The 23,866-nt window shown below is 45.1% G+C and overlaps 1 protein-coding gene and 1 non-coding gene across 5 annotated transcripts in view; one reads left to right on the top strand and one right to left on the bottom strand.

The window, feature by feature from the left end:
- Nucleotides 1-14,091: 14,091 nt before the first annotated feature.
- On the bottom strand, nt 14,092-14,252 carry LOC130029984 (U1 spliceosomal RNA). The gene has a single exon (XR_008793428.1). It is a non-coding gene; the product is annotated as a U1 spliceosomal RNA (small nuclear RNA).
- A 2,841-nt stretch (nt 14,253-17,093) lies between these two features.
- GFRA1 (GDNF family receptor alpha 1) overlaps nt 17,094-23,866 on the top strand; it is a 231,242-nt gene continuing 224,469 nt past the window's right edge. For 2 of the 4 annotated variants that reach the window (XM_056120570.1, XM_056120567.1), the window contains exons 1-4: nt 17,921-18,110; nt 18,439-18,726; nt 19,627-19,920; nt 21,122-21,205. In XM_056120570.1, the coding sequence (XP_055976545.1) occupies nt 18,687-18,726; nt 19,627-19,920; nt 21,122-21,205 (418 nt within the window). In that variant the 5' untranslated portion in view covers nt 17,921-18,110; nt 18,439-18,686. Of the gene's footprint in view, nt 17,430-17,502; nt 17,579-17,920; nt 18,111-18,438; nt 18,727-19,626; nt 19,921-21,121; nt 21,206-23,866 lie in introns of those variants that run through there. The other 2 variants (XM_056120569.1, XM_056120568.1) reach the window with 2 other exon arrangements.

Here is a 23,866-nt window from a genome sequence, read left to right as displayed (position 1 = left end):
CTCTAACTCAGGCATTTATAAAAGTTATATCCTGGCTGGAATTTTTAAATATAATATCATTTTAGAAGTAATCTAGTCATGAAAGACTTTGATCTTCCTTCTAAAATAACCACAGCTTTCTAGTCAAAGGGTCAAGGTAACCCTAATATAATGTTGGAGAATTCTGGTACATTTTAGTGTTAAATATGAAAACTAAGGAATTGGTGCCAAAATGTCATCAGTAACAAAAGGATAGGTTTATGATGGAAATAAAGAATGTCTCAAAAAGCCAGAATGATTGCCGGCAATAATTCTTTCATCATGAAGGGGAAAAATTAATACCATCATCACTCAGTTGCCTAAATATAGGGATATAAGTTTTAAATAATTCCTTGACATTCCCAGGGATCAGCATGGAGGGAAGTTATTGATATATATTGGTGATAGACATGGATCTGGTAAAATAGTCAACACAATAATGAAACAGCAACAATTTCTTTCATTTCCCATCATATAGCACAGTGCCTGCACGTGCTTATTGAACAGATGAACAGCATATGGTATTTCTGGTACCTGGCAAGAAACTGCCCGTGTGCAATACCTTCCACCAGGTGTAACAAATATACTTCAACCCACATTTATGGAAGGAATGATTGATTAGTAACTCTTGTTGGGGAGATTCAATTAAATTTTGATGGCCATTTGTTGTCTTCAGTGCTGAAGAATGTTGTGGTGGAAATATAAGAATTTAGAGGCTGGAGATCAGTACAACAGGAAAGGGACATACCTTACACATAGTCTACGTAGGTTTGATCCCAGTACCACGTATGATCTCCCGTGTGCCTCCAGGAGTCATCTCTGAGCACAGAATCAGGAGTAATCCCCGAGCTCAACCAGGTGTGGCCTCAAATTCTTAAACCAAACCAAACAATTCAGGAGCACTGTCACTGGACACATTCAATTCCCCTTGCCGCCATCTGCACCTTCAGTGATCTGGCTGGAAGTCCCACAAGGGGCAGGGACTGTCTAGCTTAGCACCATATCCCAGCACTGACTAACATCAGCCACATGGGGGCTGAGAGATAGTATGTTTCCCTCAGCACCTCCAGGAATGATTCCTGAATGCAGAGCCAGGAGTAATCCCTGAACATCGCTGGGTGTGGCCCCAAACAAGCAAACAATAAAACATGGACTACAGAGACTACATTTTTTTAGACAGGAATCTCACAACTTTTACTTGTTAGTATAATGGCGGCCTTGAAAGTTGCAAATATGACAATTTGAGCTAGCCCACATAAAAGAAACTCCTCTAAACCTGGTATTTAAGCATTGAAACTTTAGTACAATTTCTATTAATTTTCTTATTCTTGAGAGGGGAAAAAGAGTATATAATTCTCTTATTCAGACACCGAGACCAGGAATTATAGATTCAGATGCCTACAGGTTTCAAGCAGTTTATATATATGATTGCATGTGGCATGGCAGAATGATATTGTCCAACAGGAAGGGGAAGGAACTGTGAGATGCAAAATTGTAATCACCACATTAAGGGCATTTGCACACTTACCTCTTGCCTACAGCACTCTGCAGGGACTCAGGACAGAAGCTTCATCTTCTGAGTTTTTTAAGAGAAGCTGGAAAGAGGGATTTTCCTCTTTTATTACCCAGTGCAGAGCTGCCCATCCATGCTAAATATGGTGTTACTCCTCAAACCGTGGGCTTGTGACTTGAAGTCCTCAAGGTTGGTGGTTTCCTGAACTTTTGCTCCAAAGAAAATTGGAAGGGTTGTTGATCAGGTGCACTGAGTTTGGGAGATCATATAGTTGGAACCAATCAAAGCCACAGGGGAAAGAGGTGACATTGTTGTTATAAATAACCTGTCAAGAAGTTCAGGAGCACAGAATCAGCTAGACGTCCGTGGACAAACGTTCTGGCATTCCTACCAATGTAATGGTAGAACAATATGAAGGATCATCGGGTACACTTTCATTTCCGTGTTTTCCAGTAGGTCGTCTGATGAACCACTTGCTGCCTTGAGAGTTTAGGTTATTTACTTACACCTAAGAAGACAGAATGATTTCTCACAGCTAGGGGGCTCTAGCAGTCCACCTTTTAGAGAAATGGATTTGCTCTGTTTCAAATCTAAAACCCGACTACTCTTCATTGCCATCTCTAAATAACAATAAATTAATATTATCTAAACTATTCTATTCTTACAATAAATTACTGATAGCCTTTGTCAAAACTTCTCTTGTGTTCACTTTTTCTCCTTTTCAGAAAAAAGTTCCATTATAAATTGATTTCTATATAAAATTAAGGTTCTTAATATTTTACTGAAAGCAGTCTTCTAAATATCTAAATTAGGAAGTAAATTTCTATTGAAGTGATAAGATACTGAAATGCTAATAATCATACCAAACATTTAGGTTGGTACATTTTAACTCAATCTAGCACATGTAGGGGGACAGTTACATATAGATGATGATAGATAACCAGAAAAATAAATTCACACTTGACAAAAATTATATAATTTGACCATTTCAGGACCAAAACAACTTTTCAGCTTTTAGGAATACTCGACAAAAGATTAAAGTGGAGCATCTGAAGTTTTATCTACTCATCTCCCCTGTTATTTTTCTGACATTTCCACTATAAAGACACTTAAATGTAATAATTTAGTCTTAATTCCCAGTTTCTCTTTCTTATGCCCTCCATTCTGCTCTAGGACATGTTTTAAAAGCACTTAGAGGCACTTAATGGACAGATTTAGCAAAATCTTCATCCTGTTTCCACAGCTCAGTCGCATACAAAAGCCTGAATAAACTCTTTCCTACTCCTGCCTTCATCTCCTAAAAATATTGATTGTGGTCAGGGGGAGGGAGAGGCAGAGGGAGATTTCTTCTGTGTGAAAGCTAGATAGAAAAAAAAAATTTTTTTTTTTGAATTGGTTCTTTTCAGATGCTAAATGCCCACTTCCTCTTTCTTATCAGCCACTTTAGTGTGTATGGCTGGAAATAGCAGTACTTAAACAAGTACCCACACATATTTTCAGTTTCCTGAACGTCTCAGACATCACCGTTTCCCAAATATACTGACTTCAGAAAAATAGAAAAGGCGTTTTGTTCCAGACTCTTCTTTCCAATTTGCAAACCCAAGAGAGTTTAAGGGAAATGCGATCCACATGTTTCTGGCCATTTTTACTGAAATACATTTATTTAAAGAGTTCTTTTTTCTTCTCCTTCTTCCTTTCTGCCAGTGATTTAATGTCCTGAAGTTTTTAAAATAAATCTGGGTACCCCCCCTTCTTCCCTTTTAAGAAAGAGGAATTTTCTATAGATAAGATTAAGTTACTATAAATCCCTTAAGATTTGACTTTGGTTTCAAATTTAAGTCACATCAGCATGATTGAGTTTGGAAATGCTTCACATCATCTAGTCCTTGGTCTATTTTGATCAGTTTTTCAGTTCCCTTGTGACATTGTCTTAATTCCTTTGTACACAACAAACCATTCTTTAAACCATCAATTTGGGTGCCTATGTGGGTCAGAGTACTTTAGGTGCTGGAAATTCTATAAAAAACAAGCAAGCAAGCAAACAAACAAACAAACAAAATAGCTGCAGGTAGGCTACCTGCCTTCCCCAGTGGAGTTTGGAGCCTAGCAGAAGAGAGATATTGGACAAGGGACTACAAACCCGATGAGAAAAATGCCGGGGGAGAGGAGATAAGGCTCCCAATCACCGAATAAGTGTCCTCCTAGCTAAGATCTTCAGGCAAGCACAAGAAGAGTCAAGAGGCAAAGCTCCAAGGAGGAGACAGAAGATAGTCTATGGCAAGAGCTGGAAGTGAGGAGCAAGGGGCAAGAAGAGACCAGGCAGATGCCACAAAACCCACTCAGCCTCTCCCAGTGGTTATATATTCATGGCTGCTACTAGCGACAAAAAGGAATTTTCTAGTCTGAAACATCTCCTGAAGCAAACCTTGTGAGTTTTTAACCTGTGGGCCACTTCCAAGGCAAAACCAAACTTTAAAGGGTAAAGTTTCCTCCAGTGAAACCGTTTACATATATATATATATATATATATATATATATATAAAAGGCCCTCCCGTTGATTGTCGATTTGCTCGAGCGGGCCCAGTAACGTCTCCATCGGAGACTTTGTTGTTACTGTGTCTGGCATATCGAATACTCTCGGTAGCTTGCCGGGCTCTCCGAGAGGGGCGGAGGAATCGAACTGGGGTCGGCCATGTTGGCCGCTTGTAAGGCGAACGCCCTACCTGCTGTGCTATCGCTCCAGCCCATATATATATATATATATATATATATATATATATATATATATGTTTGTAAAGCCCTTGATGGATGTATAGCAGAGCCTCAAATAATACCACTTTGTTCAACATTGACCAGGATTCCTTTTTGTCCATCATCAACATTACAACAAAGCAATGTTGCTCAAACCTGCATTATTCCAGGATCTGATTTTGTGTATGTGACCTTCTGCTGAAAGGTACAGTTTTGAGGCCAGAGATATAGTACAGAGGTTAAAGATGTGCTTGCCTTTCACAAGCCCAGCCTGGATTTGATCCTCAGCATCCCATATGGACTCCTGAGTCCCACCAGGAATGATCCGAGTTCAGAGCCAGGAATAAGTTCTGAGCATAGCCTGTGTGATCCAAAACTTCAAGCAAACACAAAAAGAACATCATTTCTAAGAACTTCTGGAGGATACATCTTGTACACACAGATATGAATGTGAACCCATGGGTCTTTTCTATTTCTCCATCTTAAGTAGAACCCTGCTCTTACTGCTGCCTTGACTTAGGTACAATTTCTTCACTGCCAAGATTTTAAAATAACCTTTGCTTTTTCTGCCTCCAGCCTCTTTGCTTTCCCAATCACCAGACTGTGGGCAGGTTTAATAATGCTGTTTTCTGGTTGAGAAATGCCTGGGAAGGCCTCTAGGAATCTCTGACAGATCTACTTTGCTCAGAGTACAGAATCTAGAGCAATCTCTGGCCCGCACTCTACCATCCTCACCTTGTGACATTCTGTCTTCTCCCCTGTCTCTTTCCAGCGGCCCCTCCCCAACCCACTTAAGCCACCCAGGCTGGCATTCCTCTCTTCGTCTTTCAGTCCCCATGGTGAAGCACTGGTTTCAAAGTGTATAGGCCACTAAGTAGCAAAAAATGCTGGAAAATGATGATATTACTTGTTATAAGTTATATTGAATCCCTCTGCTCCCCAAATCTAGATGATGAAGTCCTTATCATCTACACCTGTGAATGTGATTTTATTAGGAAATAAGATCTTGGCAGGGATAATCCAGTTAAAAGGAGTTCCTTAAGGCTGATCTTTAATAAAAGGAATAATTTAGATACCCATCCAGCCCCACCCCCAACCGCTCCAAACACATAAAGACACACAACAGAAGGCCATGTGAACCTGAAGACAGAGCCTGATATTTTATATTGAAAAACCAAAGAATGCCATCATGGGTCAGATTTAGCGTCTTCAGAATTGTGGACTTTTAGCCTCCAGAATTATAAGAAAATAAATATTCTTTGTTTATGTTGTGATCTTTCTGGTTTGTGGCATTTTGTTGCGGCAACCTAGAGACTAAATGGAAAGTTAACAGCTTATTTCAGCACAAGACTTTTCAAGGTCTTTATAATATGCTAACTAGTATCCTTGTTATCCAGGCGAACATAGAGAATCTGAAACTTATTTAACAGCAAAACTTTGTCCACCAGTGCATCTCATGGGCATTGCTATTCAGGTGTTGACCAAGGACGCTGAACTTGGCTAAAGGTGAAAGAGAAGAGCAGGTATTGAATAAATGAGTAAGCAAATTTGCCTTAAATTATGAGTAGCAATCACCTCGCACTCGTGGGACATTTGCACAAAGTGAATCTGTATGTGGGAGACTTTTAGTTCCTACTTGGGGTGACAGCATGCTATATTATTTTGCTCTCAATTATCACTGTTTTCTAATTTGCTGAATAGATCCAGTAAAAATATGAAAATGCTTAGCCCTTTGGTCATAAATTACAAAGAATTTGAGTGATGGCTAGAGAGCTAGTACAGGGCTTAAAGTATCTTGCATATGGCTGACCAACCCAGTTTGATTCCCAGCACCACCTGTTTCCCTGAGAACTACCTAGGAACAACCATTGAGCACTGAGTCAGGAGTAGCTTCCAGCACTACCAAACAGGAAAAAATAAAAAAATAATTTGAGTGGTGACAGCAGAGCAGTAAACCAAGCTCAGCCCTTTGAAGCACACAGCTGAGTGTGACTACATATCTCATAGGCATGAAATTAACCCTTCCTTAACTGATCTAGCCCAATTCTTTATTATGTTACCGCACCATCTCTTTTCATGGGTTACATGAGAATATTGGAGCTCCCAGACACCACCCCCAGGTTTAATGATTTTTCTGGAAAGATTGAAATGATTTGGTATCTTGCTCTCTCATGGTTATGATTTATTACAGTGAAAGGAGACAATGATCAGAAAAGGAAAAGGGGCCTAGTATAAAGTTCAAATGGAACCAGGCTTCAACTGTCAGGATCCCTCTGCAGAAAAGTCACACAGGATTCAAGGAGTTAGGACATGTGAGGTACTGTCTATCAAAAATGATCATTATAGACTGAACACCCAAAATGTCTAGCTGGAAGATGATAATATTGTTACCTCTTCCAAGCATAAACAAAAATTATAGATGTTTAGAAGAAAAGTGGGTTTTGTAATAATCAATGGTATTTCCACAAACTGGGTTTTTTGTTTGCTTGTTTTTAGCTACCCGTGATGTATTCGATATGCCAAACACAGTAACAAGTCTCACAATGTTACTGGGTCCGTTCGAGCGAATCAACGAACAACGGGAGGACATTGACAGTGACAGTTTTTGGCAGCAGGCCCACATCCAATGATGCTCAAGAGTTTCTCATGGCTCTGCACTCAGCAATTATTCCTGGCAATGCTCAGGTCATCATATGGGTGCAGAAGATCAAACCTGGGTTGGCCACATGCAAGGCAAGTGCCCTATCCATTGTACTATGTCTCCAGTACTGTTTTACAAACTGTTGAGGAACATTAACAGATTCTTTACAGACATTAATATAAACCCTACAGATGTCCAAGATGGAAGCTGTTGACAAAAAGGCACCTTGTCAACAGAACTTTCTATGGACATCAATGTCTAGCCTACTGTTAGCTCATTCCTGCTCAGTTACAAAGTTGTGCTTACATTCTAAAAATCAGATTCCATGAATTAGTGTTTTTATGAACAAGAATCAGTAAATTCAGGCAGAAACCAATTTCCCTGAACATTCGCCCTGGCGGGTGGAGGCATTTGCCCTCAAATTCAGATCCCCTCTGTTCAATAATTTAAGATGACTCTTCTAAGAAGCTATTAAAGACAATACACAGTGAATCTCAGCAATTTGGTGAAGAAAAATTGTGTCTCTATTTCTACAATTTCCTTGAATATTATGTGTGCATGAGAATTCATCCTACCTTTTTGAGAAGCTTCATTTTTCAAGGATTTGAATGCTACTGCACAGACTGGGGGTCTCTCTTGCACTGACTAGTTTCAAGAAATAGTGTCTTTGGGGAGCTCAGTGGTCTTTCAATCCGGAACACCTTGTTATATGGTATTTCTCCTACCAACCAAAGAGCCTCAAACTGCACCTTACTAAAGTAAAATTACCAAAAGCACTTTTGAATCAACTTTTCTAAAGATCGTGATCCTTTGACAGAGGGTACTAACTGTAGTAAAGCTTTCAAGATGGAGACCCTTAGTCAGCCAGGGAAGAAATAATTTTGCTATGATTGAGAGCTGACCTGAAATCCCGGGGGTGGGGGGCATTCCGCTCACTGTGGTAGCATTCAACAGAAGTCTTGACTTTGTTGAAATACTGGACTGGCATGACATTTGTAACTTTCTTAGTTTTCATAGTAGTTGTAGTGAGTATAACCCAAGTGAAAGCAACAATTGCCTAGTATTTTAGAGACATAGGAGAAAGATCTGTAGTGACTCTCCAAGTTATCGATTTATTAAATTGTGTTTGGAGTTGATTGATTCATACTATTTACTACCTTCACACTTGAATGGAACAATGCACCGATCACTATAAGGATAAACTGGTATTTAATAGTTGCCAATCCAAACTTCTAGGGGATATAAAACATGAAAATATGAGCTTTGTTCTTAACTGTTCATAAACCTGGAGCAGATGTGGCATATGCAAAAGAAATCTGAGGTTAGACCTTTGCTCTTTGACTAAGCTGGGGATTTGGTAAGTCACCAGCTAGTCCTTAATGTGTTTTAGTTCATCTATGGAGAAAATAATTTCTATCACAGAGTAGATAAAAGATTCAAATAATGTAATTGAATTAATGTAGATGTGGTTGACAAGCTATAGAAAGATTTATAGATTTTTAGATACATATGTACAGTACATAGTGTATGTGTGTATGCTTAAGAAATAAGGGAAAGCTACTGCATTTAAGAAAACCAGCATGTTTAATAAATGGTGGCAATAACCCAGCCCATTATAGGGAGCAGTTACTGTCATCGTCTGCATCGCTGATGGCACAATTAACTTAATTAACACATACCTCTGTGGTGAGTCTGCTGAAATAACACTTTTCTTCTTCACATGGTCCTGCCAACGAGGCATCTCCAAGTCATGCATCTCTGAGTCGGGGAGGCCAGAATGTGAACTTTGAGGTGGGGTTTTGAAAATAGAATTTCAGAATGTCCACATTGTTAACAATCCAAAAAACCTAGAGAAATATCAGAAGCCCCACCAAAATCCTGTAGACTCATGCAAAGATATATACCTAAAGCAGTAGTGATCCTGGGTAGGGTGGTTCTGATCCTCTAGTCCAGAATGGTTTTCCATGAAGATGGGGCTCGAGGGAGGATATCTGGTATGAGGGTTCTGACCTAACCTATTCCAGAATGTTTTTCATGTAGATAACATCCTGAGTTGCATCAGTCTGACAAAGGGCACTATGGCTTTCGTCTATAAATGAAGACAAGGGTTTATGATAAATGAAGATTCTATGTTACATGATTAGCAAGTCTATAGATGGATCACTTGATCAGACCGCAAATCTCTACTGCTAGGTACCCTTGAGTGTTGTTTGGGTCTGGAAGAAGGAACAAGGACATGCATTCCATTTGCATATCAAAAGTCTTTTATTTCATCCCTGTTCTTCAGAGTGGTTGAAACCCTTTCAGCAACCCTCCTTTCAGTTCCATGAATCCATTTCATTTTCTGAATTTTCCCCATCTCTTCAGATCCTCCAGAGTCATGCTTGCAATTTCATTCAAGCTGACCATCCGCCCTACACTCATTTACAATATTATTTGGCAATTTCCCACATATGCCTTTTCCATGTTATTACACTTTCCTTCAGAACCACTATTCTGCATTTCCCATAGCAACTTAGAAAAGAGTTGGTCCATGATAGATTCTCAGTAAATAATTGTTAGGTTCAATTTGGTTTCTTTCCCTTCCCGTCTTTCATTAGGCATTGGATGTACTAGCTCCTTGAGATCCACTATTTATATTTGAAGAACCATTTTAACAGAGGATTAATTAAAGGAGTTTGTTTCTCACATACTAGGGTGAAAGATCCCGGATGATCTTCATTCCGAGAGGTCATGCTTGGCTTTGGGTCCAATCCATCTTATCTCTTTAGTTGTAATTCTTGCCTGGTGGGGTGGATGGAGCACACCAAGTAGCAGGTTATAGGACAATGGAACAGCTGAGACCTCTGATGCCTCTCAGAGACTCTTCACATTATTTGTTAATTTTGGTCTTTAGATCCTGGGAACATGATCATACTTTATGTAGTGAAGACTGAGAAGTATATTCTTTCTTCTAGGTGACTGGCATTGTAGCACTGTCGTCCCGTTGTTCATTGATTTGCTCGAGTGGGCACCAGTAATGTCTCCATTGTGAGACTTGTTGTTGCTGTTTTTGGCATATCAAATACTCCACGGGAAGCTTGCCAGGATCTGCCATGCGGGCGGGATACTCTTGGTAGTTTGCCTGGCGCTCCGAGAGGGATGGAGGAATAGAACCCAGGCCGGCCACCTGCAAGGCAAACGCCCTACTTGCTGTGCCATCACTCTACCCAGGTGACTAGATGCCCTGGAAAATTAGAGTAAAATTTATAAACAGCATTGTCTTTTTCATTTTAAATTATAATTCACTATAAAAGAAAACACGTTCTACATGGTACTTTAATGAAAGCTGCATGCACATAGAAAAATTAAATTTTTAAATAATTCTTTTTCCCCTTTTTTGTTCTTTGCCATGCATTTGGCAGGGCTGAGGGTTACTCCTGACTCTTAGCTCAAGGTTCACTCCTAGCAGGGCTCAAGGGTGGTACGGGAAACTGAACCTGGGTCAAATACATGCAAGACAAGTGTCCACTGCACTACTGTTCTGGACTTTGAAATAATTCTTATCCTTACTTTGAATAACACATTGCTATATATTATACTTTATAAAAATAAATGTTTTTTAAAAGGACCTAGAGCATGTTCTTGCATGTAAAATGCACCGGGAAAGAAGGATAAGTGAAGAATGTTAAGAGAGCAATTAAGAGTCTCCATTTTTGGAAGGAAGCATTGGGTCTGATCTTGGGCAAGATAATGTACTGCATTCTCTTCAGTGTGTATATCACAGTACTAGTCACTGGATAGATGCAAGGAAGTAAATAAATCAATAAAAGCAATCAGTTCATAAATCAATCAAGCGATCAATGAAATCTTAGAGAGTACAGGTAGAATCTCTACTGACACGTGAGACAAAAATAACTGAAGACTAGAGAGGTCTTTTCATCAAAAGCTTCACTAAGGATGATAGGAAGAGGAGAAATTCCCTTTGTCTTTTAATGTGGTTTGAGAATAGATAAAATACACACAAATATCCATCACATTGATCTTCTGTATTTTAACAGATAATTCAGCTCAAATCCAAATTGATCTCATTTTAATTCTTTGTCATGGCCTCAGATTTGTGTATCATGTCAAGCACAACCTCCTATATTCATTGTGCATCTCCTAAACTGTCCTAATTTACTTTTGTACTAGATTAATTTATATAACAGATCTGTCATTTTTTCTGTAGCCTTCAAATTTGAGGGAAACCTCATATCGTGTGATGCTTTACCCTTGACAGGTTGAACTGACTTTTGTCAGATACTTGACAGGGAGAATGAAACCTACAACTTGAAGAATATTACACTGCATTTGTTTTTGGAGAAACAGTTTGGGATGAGTTTGAAATGTTTCTAAAATGATGTCATAGCCTATGCTTTAAAGCAGACCCCAGGTCTTTTGTGCTTCAAGCACCATTGGTTTCTTGCATGCCGGTGGGGGCATTGTCATTAATTAATTGCAGGCTAATTGTATTAGTGGGCTCCTGTGACAGCATTTTCAGAGCTTTCCATTTGGGTAAACAGTGCAGTTCTATTACCTTCATGGAAAGATTATTTGGGAAGTGGCACGTGGAAGGCTACCTTTATGTTTTTGCTGCAACCAGGGCCCCTAAGCTCTTGGTTCCAAGGTTGGGGTTGCCGATACTGCTCACAACTCTTTCACTGCTGGAAAAGGCCCCAGCCCACCACTTTAAGCCTAATGAGCTACCATAGAAATCAGAAGTTTTTTTTACTGTCTTACAGGCAGCTAAAAGGCTTCTAGAGAAAATGAGTCAGTGTGCTCAGTCTTGTTTTCATTCCACATCTCAAAGCTCATCCGGATCAGCATCTGTGTTTGCATCCTCCAGAGAGAGAGAGTGAGGCTAATTACTGGACAAAGCTGGGGATTAAGCTTCCCTCTCACCCTTCGAAAGGAGTAGTCTCTTTGGAACAGGGTTTCAGGCTTATTAGGAGAGTTGTAGAGAGAGAAGGTGTTACCTCTGGGCAGCCATTCTCAAACTTTGTGGAGAAAGGGCTGAAATGTAGAGGCCTTTTCATCAAGCACCTTTGGCAGCCACTAGAAACCCTGGCAAGTTCCCTAAAGATGGCGTATCTCTTGCCATATATTTAAGCAATAAGATGTGACAGGCACTTTATTTCACCGGGTCCATGCACCTTGAATGCGTTATGTGGCATAAGGCCAGCGCACAAATGACTTCAACTCTCGTGAAGAGCAATATTCTTCCACAAATGCATTAAGATCCTTGCATGGGCTTATTAGTACTAAGGCATGAAAATTACTTGAAAACTAAGGAGGAAGAGAGGTTTCCTAAGATAGGTGGTGAGAGGTCACCATCTTGACAGCCAATAAGAAGCTTCCATTTGCAAATAATGTTCCAAAGACTCATCTTAATATAGTCAGGCTAGAATAGGGCTCTGTATCCAAGCACACCTAGCTCTTCCTGTTTCACCAAAGGGCAAATGTTGACGGACAGTCTTCTAAGTGGGATCTGTGTCAGCTCAGAGACTCTGATACCTTAAGTCTTCTAGGTTTGGATTCTTACAATATCATCATTTTCCTGAAAGATCGCTCAAGGACTTTTGAGGTCCAATTGGCTTTTAAGGAAGTTGCCTTTGGGCCACGGAGATGTGTCACATGTCCAACATGTACAGAGAAAAGGGTTTGATCCCAGCACCTCAGAGTTTCCACAGCATCACCAAGAGTAGCCTTGGCACGGCTGGGAGTCCCAACCCCAGACTGGAGAAAAAAAAAGTTGCCTTTGACAATGAAGACTGCACAGTAGATGCAACCTGGCCCTTTTCAATCCTTGTCTCCTGGAGAGCGACATATTTCTAGATGATTAGAGAACTTCAGGTGGGAATGTCACTCTGCCTCTGGCTTTATGCCTTAAAATATGACCCAAGGCAAGCTATCATTTCCCAGAAATGAAATATGTCATATGTAACTATTAAAGTGAACCAGAAAAAAAGAGCATTCTATTACAATAATGGATTTTGTTTAAAAAAATGTAAATGTCAAATCCCCAAGGGAATAATACATATTTGATACTATTATTGGAACAGCAATACCAGTAATTGTACGAGGTACCTCTATTTGGTATTGTTCATATAGTACCGGGATTTTATGAATACCTTTCAGTAGAATTATTTTGTCAGAGGAAAATGAGAAACATATCAGCCATATTCATGCAATCAATATATATTTATGGGGGGGCGGCTGGGTGTCAGTCATTGATCGAAATGCAGAGAGGATAAAAAATAAAAGAATATAGCATCTTCCTGCCTTCAAGGAACTCACACTCCAGTTGAAAAGATACAGATAACAATGAACTACAATGCATGGCACTGCAGTTAGAGATAAGATTCTCCAGTGGGGCCATGCACAGCACCGTGAGGACATTTCATTCTGGTGAAGGAGTCTTTGCTATCCTTGGTGGCTTGTTAGAGTCAAGCTATATTTTAAAATAGTGGGATTAAGTGCATATTAGGCAGATGGAAGAGTCTGGGCAAAGATGTAGCCAGAGCAAAATTAGAGAGGAAAGCATGGCACCAGGGAAGGCTGAGTAGTATTTGTATAGCTACGGAGTAAGCTTGTCAGGCTGTCTGATGTCAAACACTATGATGGACTAGTTTGAGCTGAAGGAGGTTGAGTGATTTTTGAGTAGTATAATGTTATACAATGAATATATTTTACATTATATTCTATAGGGCCAAGGCTATGAGATTAGGAAACAAAATATTGCATGGAATAAAACTGTCATTCTCATTGTGACTCATCTGTGAATTTATGAAAATACACTTATATCAAGAAATGCAAGAAAATTGTTCACTTCACAGGCTTCTAAGTGGATTGAACTTAATTTAGCAGCATTAAAACCAATTTTCAACCAAGAAAACACGTCACAGGGGATGGCATGAACCTTTATGATTGTTAATAATATTTGATATTTTGATGTCACCTTTCATCCTGAGATCAGTCTTGTACACGTGGGAACAGATAAGCTCCAAGGAAAAAGAGATAATATTAATAGAGTAAATCACACTGCATATTCATCTCCCTTATTCCAAAGGGTTTCTGGCTGTCTTTTTTTTTTTCACCTAAGCAAGTGAATATGATGGTGCTGCAGTGGTGTTTTCCTCTTTTCCTCAGAGGAGAGCATGAATGCAGTCCCCACTACCACAAACTATTCTATCGAGTTTACCAACTTGGGGAAATCACAGGGGTCAGCACATCGGGAGTGCAATAGACAATCCTCACTCTGGGAAAAATTACCTTCAGGATCACGGTATTTCCCCTGACAGTAAGTATGATTTTTTCCATTTTGCTACTTTGGAATCTGGCAGCCGAAGACCTCCAGAACCAGCCACCACCATGCTGAGACCACTCTCCACACACATGAAGGTACTGGCAGAGGGACACATCCACGCGGGTTCCGGGGCTGAGATCTCCAAGCCTACTCGGATCGGGACTGAGCATCCTCCACCCAGATCCTCCAAATTCCAGTAGGCGGGGGTCACACCCACCAACTGGTCCCCTGGCACCGTGTAATCCCATCAACGGCCAAGACTCAGGGACTATAAAACCCAGCTCCCAGCGACATCTTATTTTCTCATTCCTACTTTTGACAAACTGGCTACCGAATGTAACCTGCCCACATGGCAGAGTCTGGCAAACTCCCCGTGGCGTACCCAATATGCCAAATACCAGTAACAATGATGGGTTTCATTCTCCTAACTCTGAAAGAGCCTTGAATATGGCACTTTTAAAAAAATCTCAGGGCTAGGACGAAGGGGACATTACTGGGGCCTGCTTGAGGCAATCGACGAATAACAGGATGGTCGTGATCGTCGTGATCACTACTTCTTACTATAAGAAGCCTTGAGAGAGAGTAAGGGCTAGAGATTTCAATGTACAGTCCTTTTTAGGTGTTCAGCTTTTAGATCATCTATTCCTTTTCCTCAATGTCTTTGTCTGCTGATCTTATTCTAAATAGAAGACACATCAGCAGTGAGTTGTGTTTTCATGGACTTTCAACTTTCTCAAGAGATCAACAAGTTTTTTGTTATCATCATCATCATGATTAGCACTGAACATCTGCACTATTCTATTAGTGTAAGAACTTTGTAGATTCACATTAACTAATCTCACACTAACATTATCTAGTGATATAGGCCAATGGAATTTTCTGTGGTGATGGAAATATGGTGTGTTGTTGAAGATGGCAGCTGCAAGCCACATGTGACTGTGGAGCACTGGAAAGGTGGCTAGTGTTACCAAGGAACTGCATTTTTCTTTTATGTAATTATAATTAAAATGATCAAAACAGCAACCTGGCCAGTGATGATTGTATTGCACAACACAGCTGTAGTGACTATTAAAAAAAAATCTGTTTCATTGTCCGTAAGAATTTAATGAGGACAAATGCTAGTGAATAGTTCCAAAATATTCTTGAAGCTATAAAATTTGGAAAGACATCCAATAATCTACATTCAGAGTATTTTTATTTAGTCTTTTCCCTGAAAAAGACTCTGTTAAAATCAGATTTAAAAGGTATCTGTGGACATTATGATTAGATTCATGTACAGTCTCCTGAACAAAGAACACTTACAAAAGATGTGGATGACGTCCACTGAAATCTCATTGTCATCCAACCATCCCCTGTGGTCATCAAAAGTAGGCACTGGTCCATTCACTAAAAATTGAAATTCCAGTTACTGATTTCCCAAAGGGGAACATTCGCCCTCATCTCAGTGGAGAAATAAAAGAGAGTTTTATGCTCTGGGTGTTAGTCCAGGAGAAAAACAGTCCTTAGATAAACAGCTAATTCACATTTTAGCCTTTCTCTCTCTAGAGTATTTCCCCCCATTGGTCTGGTCTGAGTGTGAGGACACGGGGGCATAAACATCTTTAAGGTGAAGGAACAGATGGAAAGACTGGATTAATACATTTCCGATCACTTCACTCTGTTACTTAGCTCTTACCCAGTGCTAGAGAAAGAACTTAAGTAGCCCTGGGTTTGGACCATCTGTTGAGGAAAATGACATATGTTTGCTTTGTTTACTCAACAACCAAGTATAAAGGGATATAAGTATCAGGGTGTGTGTGTGTGTGTGTGTGTGTGTGTGTGTGTGTGTGTGTGATGGGTGGAGTATTTGATGAGATCTTCAGTGTCCAGCAACTTGTCCCAGAGGAACACGTGCGCAGTTGCTGGGGACTGAGAGATGTCCCTGGGCTTTGGGGGCTTGCACGGAGCCCAGATACCCCAACAATAGCCTATCATCAGCCAGCCCAGCTGAGGGGTGCGCCTACTGATGTGGAGTTGAATGAAAAGCGATCCACCCGTCTTCTCTCCCCCTATTCTCTCCACCTGGCCTCAAACTTCAACCTAAACCCTTGCCCTTTTCAATTAACGCCCCCAAGATCACAAAGAGCTTTTCTTTTCTTTCCTCTGTGGTCCATTGTCTGGGATGATGGATTTGCACATTTGACAGCTGGGCTCTCTCAGACTTGACTCAAACTCTGTTTCCCTGAGAGATAAACTTGGGCGTCTGCAAAGATCCCAAATACCGAGTGACCGGGACAGGCTTTTGTCAACGCAGGCTGCTTCGCAGTGCCCTCTCTGAACCCAGTGTGGACTTGGTGGCCTGGCCGTTCCTGGCGTGTGTGCCAGGAGCTAAGTGCGCCTGTTCCAGGTTAGGGTGGAGGAACCACAGAAAAGCAGTGGTCCCAGGGATTGGGGTGGAGGGACTTGATGTGGGCTTGTAAATTTATGATTCTTTCTACATTTGTACTTGACATAGGCAAGATGGAGGTCAGCTGATCTCACCCCTAAACGCGGTCTGCAGCGGTTAAGATGCAGTGAGCCAGGGGCTCGGCTTTTGTCTTCATTCATGTCCAGGCGTTAGGAGCGAGGTAGACGTGGCGTGTGCGGTGCTGGTGTGTGAGGAGGGTGTGGGCGCCTCCCGCCAGCGCTCTCTGCGTGCCTGGGTCTGAGTGCATCCGTACAGCACCAAAGCTTGAGTCACGCCCGCGAGTGACGTGGGGAAAAAAAACTTTGTGTTCTCAAGAAGGGTCTAGTGGATTGCACCAGGGCGGAAATAAAAAAAGAGCTGAGAGAGGAGAGAGAGAGAGAGAGAGAGAGAGAGAGAGAGAGAGAGAGAGAGAGAGAGAGAGAGAGAGAGAATCTGGCAAGCGCTAACGCTGCGTGTCCGGAGCGCGCGCGCGTGGGGTCGGCCGAGCCCCACCGCCCCCAGAGTGTTCCTTTGCGGCGTTTGTTCCGGGAAGGCTTCGAGGACTGGCTGTGTGCTGCGGGCGGCGGGTGCAAGCGCAGGCAGAGGATCCTGCGGCCAAGAAATCCGCCTCGGAGCCCGCTTTTTCTCCGCGCAGCCTCTAACAACCGTTCCCATCCCTCTGCCCCGCATCTGAGCCTGTGGGCACATCTCAGAAACCGTCCTGGGCCAACTCTTGTCTTGCTAGCTCTCCAAGGTTAGCACATCCCCCCTTCCGGAGCAGAGAAACCCGCTCGGAAAGGGGAGCAGGGGGTGTGGGGGGGGAGGGGACAGCCCAAGGAAAAAAGCCAGCCAGCCAACAAAACTGCCTGCGCGCTGCAGCTGGACGTGGTCGTTTGAGTCCAGGTCGGTGGCATTTAGAGAGTTTTTGTCTTTGGGTCATTTGGGGAACCTACGGCTTCTTTCCCCCCATTACTCCTCGCTCCCCCTGTTGCAGGAGCCCCTCAACTTTGGCGCCTGGGGGGCGCGCGCGCGGGCGAGGGCTGCACCTGCCGGGGCGCCCGGGGGGCTGGCAGGAGGCGGCGGCGCGGCCGCGCGGGTCCGGGCGCTGCGCGAGTGTGTGCGCGGCGCCGTAGCCGGGGAGGGAGGGACGAGGACCCGCGGCGGGTAGGGGCGCATCGGCCCGGGTGTCGGCCCCGGCGGCTACAGCGCTCCCCGCACTCCGGCTGCCTAGGGAAGGGGCCGATCCCGGGGAGGAGGGACGAGGCGACCCGGGCGACGCTCGGCGGTTCGGGCGCGCGGACCCGGGCGAGCAGGGGGCGGCGAACGTCCCGGGAGCGGCGGCTCTTTCCGCGCTGGGGCCGCCGCCGTGCGAGCAGCCACCAACGCCGCCGCCAGCGTGGACCCGGGCAGCGACTCCGCTCGCGGCGCTGGGAAAGTAATTTCATTTATTTCTGGGCTTGCCCGCGGTCCCCGGGCTCGGACCCCAGGGGCATCCCCTTTGCACTTGGGGAGCCCGGGACTGACCGCTCCATCCCACAGCCTGCCGGGGCTGGCGGCTCCCCGGAATACAACCCACCCCCCCTACCCCCCCCCCCCAAACCCTGCAGCCCCTCCCGGAGCCCCGACCCGGGTGGGGGGAGCCAAGGAGCGGGCCCCAAAGAGTCCCCCAAGGCGGAGCAGGGGAGGGGGGAGACGGGCGGAGGGGGGGGGGCGGGGAGGCTCTAGCGCAGCCGACTGGTTTCAAAGCGCGCTCTCCCTTCCAGGTTGGGTCGGACCTGAACCCCTCAAAGCGGAACCGCCTCCCGCCTTCGCGCCCGCCGCCCGCCCAGCGCTGAGTGGCCGGCGGCGGCCGGACCCGGGACTTTTGCTCGCGCCCTGGATGGAGCTGAACTTTGGGCGGCCGGAGCAGCGCCGAGGCCCAGCGATCCCTGCCCGCTGAGCTCGCGTGGGGAGACCCAGCGGCGGCCCGGGAATTTGGGGGGGGGGCGGGGACCCACTGCGCTCCGGCACCATGTTCCTGGCCACCCTGTACTTCGCGCTGCCGCTCCTGGGTAAGTCGAGGCCGCCGCGAGCGTTTGTAGCCTCTGAATCTCTGCAAGGGGCGCTCGATGTATTCCCCCCTCTCCCTCACCCCCGCCCCCCGAATTGGCGGGGTGAGCGTGGGTAGCCGAAGTTTTTCTTTATTTCGCGGGTGGGGGACGGGATCCTGAATCCTCCGCACCTCCGGCTGGGGGGGGGGGGGTTGGGGCGGGGGGTTTGGTGTGCGGTGGAGGCGCGGCACTTGCCGGCAGCTTTTATTATTTTTTTTTTATTCTGGGTATATACTTTCCCTGTTCTTAGTAATCTCGCTTGGAGGGGTAGGAAGGGTCTGGGGTCTCTAGCCCCGGCCCCGGCGGCTCCCCCGTACCCCACCCCTCGCGCGTCTTGGGGAGCTCGAGGAGGCGCGGCGGGTAGATGGGGTACGGACGAGCGAGCGTTGGATCCGGAGAGTAAACTTTGGAGGGAAACTTTTCCCGGAATAGCGGAGCTCCCTGCCTGGCGGGCCGGGGACCCGGGCTTGCTCTCCAGCTTGGTGCCCGCGCACCCAGCCGATTGCGAGCGCCTCTCCCCGAGAGCCCCCCGGGCCTCAGGCTGGTGCTGGGGACCGCGGGATGCAGCGCTAGAGGCCGAGCAGCCGCGTTTGCGGACCGCCGGGGCGGTGGGTGGGCGCGCACCAGGGGGCTGCACCGGCTCCGGGGGCCGGACGCGCTAAGCCTCGGGGAGAAGGGATTGAAGGGGGGTGTGGGGAGCGAGCGGCGCGGTCCGGGCAGCAGGAGGAACCCGTACGGTCTGGGCAATGGACTTTCGGGGGGAGTTGGGGGCCGGGGTCCAGCGTCCGCCTGCACCCGCGGTCGGGCCGTCGGAGGGCGCGTGGCCCGGCGGCACTCACGCCCCCGCCTCTGTCCCCGCAGACGTGCTGCTGAGCGCCGAGGTGAGCGGCGGGGACCGGCTGGACTGCGTGAAAGCCAGCGATCAGTGCCTGAAGGAGCAGAGCTGCAGCTCCAAGTACCGCACGCTGAGGCAGTGCGTGGCGGGCAAGGAGACCAATTTCAGCCTGACCTCCGGCCTGGAGGCCAAGGACGAGTGCCGCAGTGCCATGGAGGCCCTCAAGCAGAAGTCGCTGTACAACTGCCGCTGCAAGCGCGGCATGAAGAAGGAGAAGAACTGCCTGCGCATCTACTGGAGCATGTACCAGAGCCTGCAGGGTACGCGCCGCCGCCCGCGTCCCTGCCCCCGCCCGCCGTGGCCCGGCCCGGCTGACCTCATCCTCCGCTCCCGTCTCCCCAGCTGCAGAATGAGGACCTTTCATTGGCCCCGGGGGACCGCGACAGCTGGTGTTTGTTGCCTTCGGAGCTAGCATTGTCGGGGGCCTGGTGGCCGGAAAGCCCGTGAGGGGGCGGGGGGCACCCCCAAGACTCCGGTGACCTCTCGGAAACTCCGGTCTGAGTTTAGGAACCCAGGAAAAGTCACAGGAGGTGGCCCGCAGTTTGCCACCTCGGGAGAGCCCGGGGGAGGGTCTAGTTTTAGCCCAAACTAGCGTTGGGACGCTTAACCGTTCTCCCAGACTGAGTCCCCTTCCCGCTTCTCAGTCCCTTCTCAAGGTTCTGACCTAAGATAAAGGACTAAGTGAAAAAGGTTTCTAGAATCCATTATAACTTTACCCCGCCCCCGCACCTGAGCAAAGGATTATGTGCAAAAAACCCATTTGTCATCTAAGATTAGTTGAGGCTTGAACCAGCTGGTGTAGATCAACCTTGGTTAACACAGATGTGGCTCCCTGCAGAGAAAGGTCCACTTGTCACCATCCTCCATTCCAGTGGGAATGGGGGCTGGGGGGTCTTTGTGCCCAGAGGTGGCAGCATTTGTATGTGTGACACAAACATGCTGTGAGTTCTTTTCCAACCGAGGTTTACAGTCAACTTCATAAGCTTCAGGTTTGCTCCAGGAAGAAAACTTGAAAAATTCAGAGTCATAAGTTATTTAGTGGCCCGAAGGACCTATATTTCTAGTTGTGGGGTGCAAGAAATGGGGACCTCTTTGGGGGGCACCTTTCTTCTATTGGCTCCCGCAGGCAAGTTGGCCTTGTGACGTCACTCGTCGGTCTGATTCCATTCCTGTACGAAGAGTGGAAGAGTTTTTTGGCAAGATCAGGCTGGGTTGCTCTCCAGTGTTTTCATGGCACTCTGGGGAGAGTGAGGACAACATAAGCAGGAATGAAAGGAAATAACCATCCCAAATAGATCACATTTGCAATCTTTGAAAGTCTCAGCATCTTTTTGTTACGCAATCATAACATAATTAGAATTCAGATTCAGTCACAAAAAAAACCCCAAAAAACCAAAAAAAAAAAAACCCTGCCTGAAATGTCTATTTTCTACGTTTGAGCCCAGTCTTTGTTGTTTTTAGGGAATGATCTGCTTGAAGACTCCCCATATGAGCCAGTGAACAGCCGATTGTCGGATATATTCCGGGTGGTCCCGTTCATACCAGGTAAGCAGATTTATTCTTCCACATTGGTGTCTTTGCTTGCTTGAAATCTGTTGGCTTGCATTCTCTTTGGCTCTCCAATAGTGCACGAGGAGGAGAGAGTTGAACGGCAGAATGTTCTGGGAAATTAGCTACAGGAGGATGATAATGAAGAGGCAGAAAGCTTAGAGCTGATCGTATGACTTGAAAGTAATTCTCAATGAAGTAATGTGGTGGGGTGGTTTGGAAGAGGCTGGAGCGGGGTGGAATTTTTTTTCCCCCACATTAAAATATGATTGGCCAACTCTTGCAGAGGGAGTGCCATTTCTGTCTGTAGGTGGCAATCGTAGTCTCTTCTTCATACGTTACTCAGTGCATCTCTGGAAATGGGATCTGTTCAAATGAAGCCACTTAGGACAGAGGTCTGAAGATAATCTTAGGTTGTTGAGGAATTTTAGATGGACTCAGTCATCTGCCTTCGATTTGAAAGCTTAAGCTCTCCCATTTGTCATCCATGCTTTTGCTTCTAATTTTTCCTGAACAAGTGTGTATGTGTGTATAAGAGAATGTACTCTCCCCGTGGCCTTGTAAAAAGTAGCTTTGCTTAACTGCGGCTTATTTGGTCTTTTTGCAATTCTGCAAAGGGAACTTAGTTTTAGAATGAAGTTTTTCATAACATCTGCGTTCAGACCACCTCATAAATAATGAGCAAGGCAGTAGTTTCTCTTAATGACATACAGATTTCAGACTGATACTGACTCTGTTGGTTTACAGTTAAGACATTTTTCTCAAGTACATAGAACTATCGTAAATGATATGTTTCCTGGTGGGTAAACATGGTGGTTAAAGTTGAATTTGATTCTATGAGATCGTAGTTTGTTATTGGTAAGAGTGTTCTGTTTTTTTCCTGAACATTTTGTTTTTCTGAAGAAAGCCTTAGAACCAATGGTATATGAAACATGGTATTACCTGGGAGTGAATTATGAACATTCATTCAGTCACAAACATGCACAGCGTACCCACTATGTTGGCACCGTGGAGATTTTGGCAGCCAGCCAGGTATTGCCCCTGCTCTCAGGAATCTTAGAGGCAGCCAGCAATTGGCATCTATTTAGCCTTTATTATAAGCCAGGCACTGGGAGAAGAACTTTACATCATTAGCTTATGTAATCATCATCAAGTGCTTCTTCAGTATTACGAGTATTTCCTGTGTAGAGAAGAGGCTAGTGGAGCTGTGTGAGGTAGGAAAAGCTTTCCTGACGTTTGCCTCTTGCTAATGAGTCTGTGATGCTCAGGCCAAGAGCAGTCTCACCGGGAAGCGACTCTTAGACCCATCCTAGACTTACTGAGTCAGAGTTTGCATTTTAAGATGATCTTTAGGCGGGATGCTTCACATGCACAGATGCACTGGAATCTTGGAAAGCAGTTCTCTGTATCACTCTGTTCCTTGATTCAGAGGAAGAGAGAGAGAGAGAGAGAGAGAGAGAGAGAGAGAGAGAGAGAGAGAGAGAGTGTGTGTGTGTGTGTGTGTGTGTGTGTGAAACAGTCAAGCCTGTGTGACCATCTGGAGTCTCCTGAGAGCAGGCAGGTCTAGTGAACTTGGGTGCTGTGTGGATGCGAAGGTGTCAGAAAAAAAACATTTTGTTGCTGGTGCTTTTGAGGGATGGTGCCTGCCGCGCATGCCATGGAAGTGCTCCTCAGTCCTCAAACTGGCGCTGACTCCAAGACTAAGGACATGTGTCAGAAGAAGGAGCATTTGAGTCTTGATATGGAAACTTCTATGAGTTATTGGATTCAAATAGGCAAATTTCCCCTCTCTCGGTCTCTTCTTGGTTGGTTTTCTGAGGCCTGGAGAGTAAATTGTTTCCAACCCGAATAGCCTGTGAGCTCCAGAGAAGCCAAAGACATCTCAAGAACCTCCCCACTGCATTTTGTTATTGTTGTGGTTTGGGAGTCATACCAGGCAGTGCTTAGGGCTTACTCCTGGCTGTGCTCTCAGGAATCACTCCTGGCAGGATTCAAGGGAACATATCGGATACTGGGGATTGAACCCACGTCAGCAGCATGAAAGGCAGGCACCCCACCCACTGTACTATTGCTCCATCCCTTCACTGCATCCTTGAGCTATCTTGTCAACCCTGGTGTCCATTCTCCATGTAAAGGGCCTTGAGGCTCCTTGGAGACCCCTGTTCCATCTGCATTTCAGTTATAAGAAATTCTCTGGTACAGGCCAGGGTTTATGTTTTCATCAAGAGGATCCATCCCTCAGTTTTCTTTTCATAGGAAACTCCATCTAGAGTGCATGAGGCCTCCGATTCAGGGGGCCCAGAAGTCATCACGAATTAATCAGAGACCAGGAGGCCTTGTCCAGAGCTCCATTCTCCCTCTCCAGGGCATTGAATTCAGGTTCCAGTCCTAATGAGCTTTGACCTCTGACTGCGATGTGTTCCTTAAGTGGGTGTAGGAAAGCCAAATGGAGCCTTGAGAGGTTTTAAGTCGTTGAATAATGCATATTATCCCGCATGGCATTTGTACGGGGAGGACGGAGGAGCTGGATGACAGATGTGGCCACAGTCAGAGTTTTTCAGAACGTCTCCTCTATCTTGAACGTCGCCCTGAGGAAACCAGGACAATGGGATGTTTTACAGCGAGGGGAGCCATCCGAGTTTCCATATTTGGATTCCT

This window comes from Sorex fumeus, unplaced genomic scaffold (genome assembly GCF_029834395.1).
Source record: "Sorex fumeus unplaced genomic scaffold, SorFum_2.1 ptg000043l, whole genome shotgun sequence".
NCBI lineage: Eukaryota > Metazoa > Chordata > Mammalia > Eulipotyphla > Soricidae > Sorex > Sorex fumeus.
Note: the sequence above shows the minus strand (reverse complement) of the source record. Positions and strands in the feature narration are given on the sequence as shown.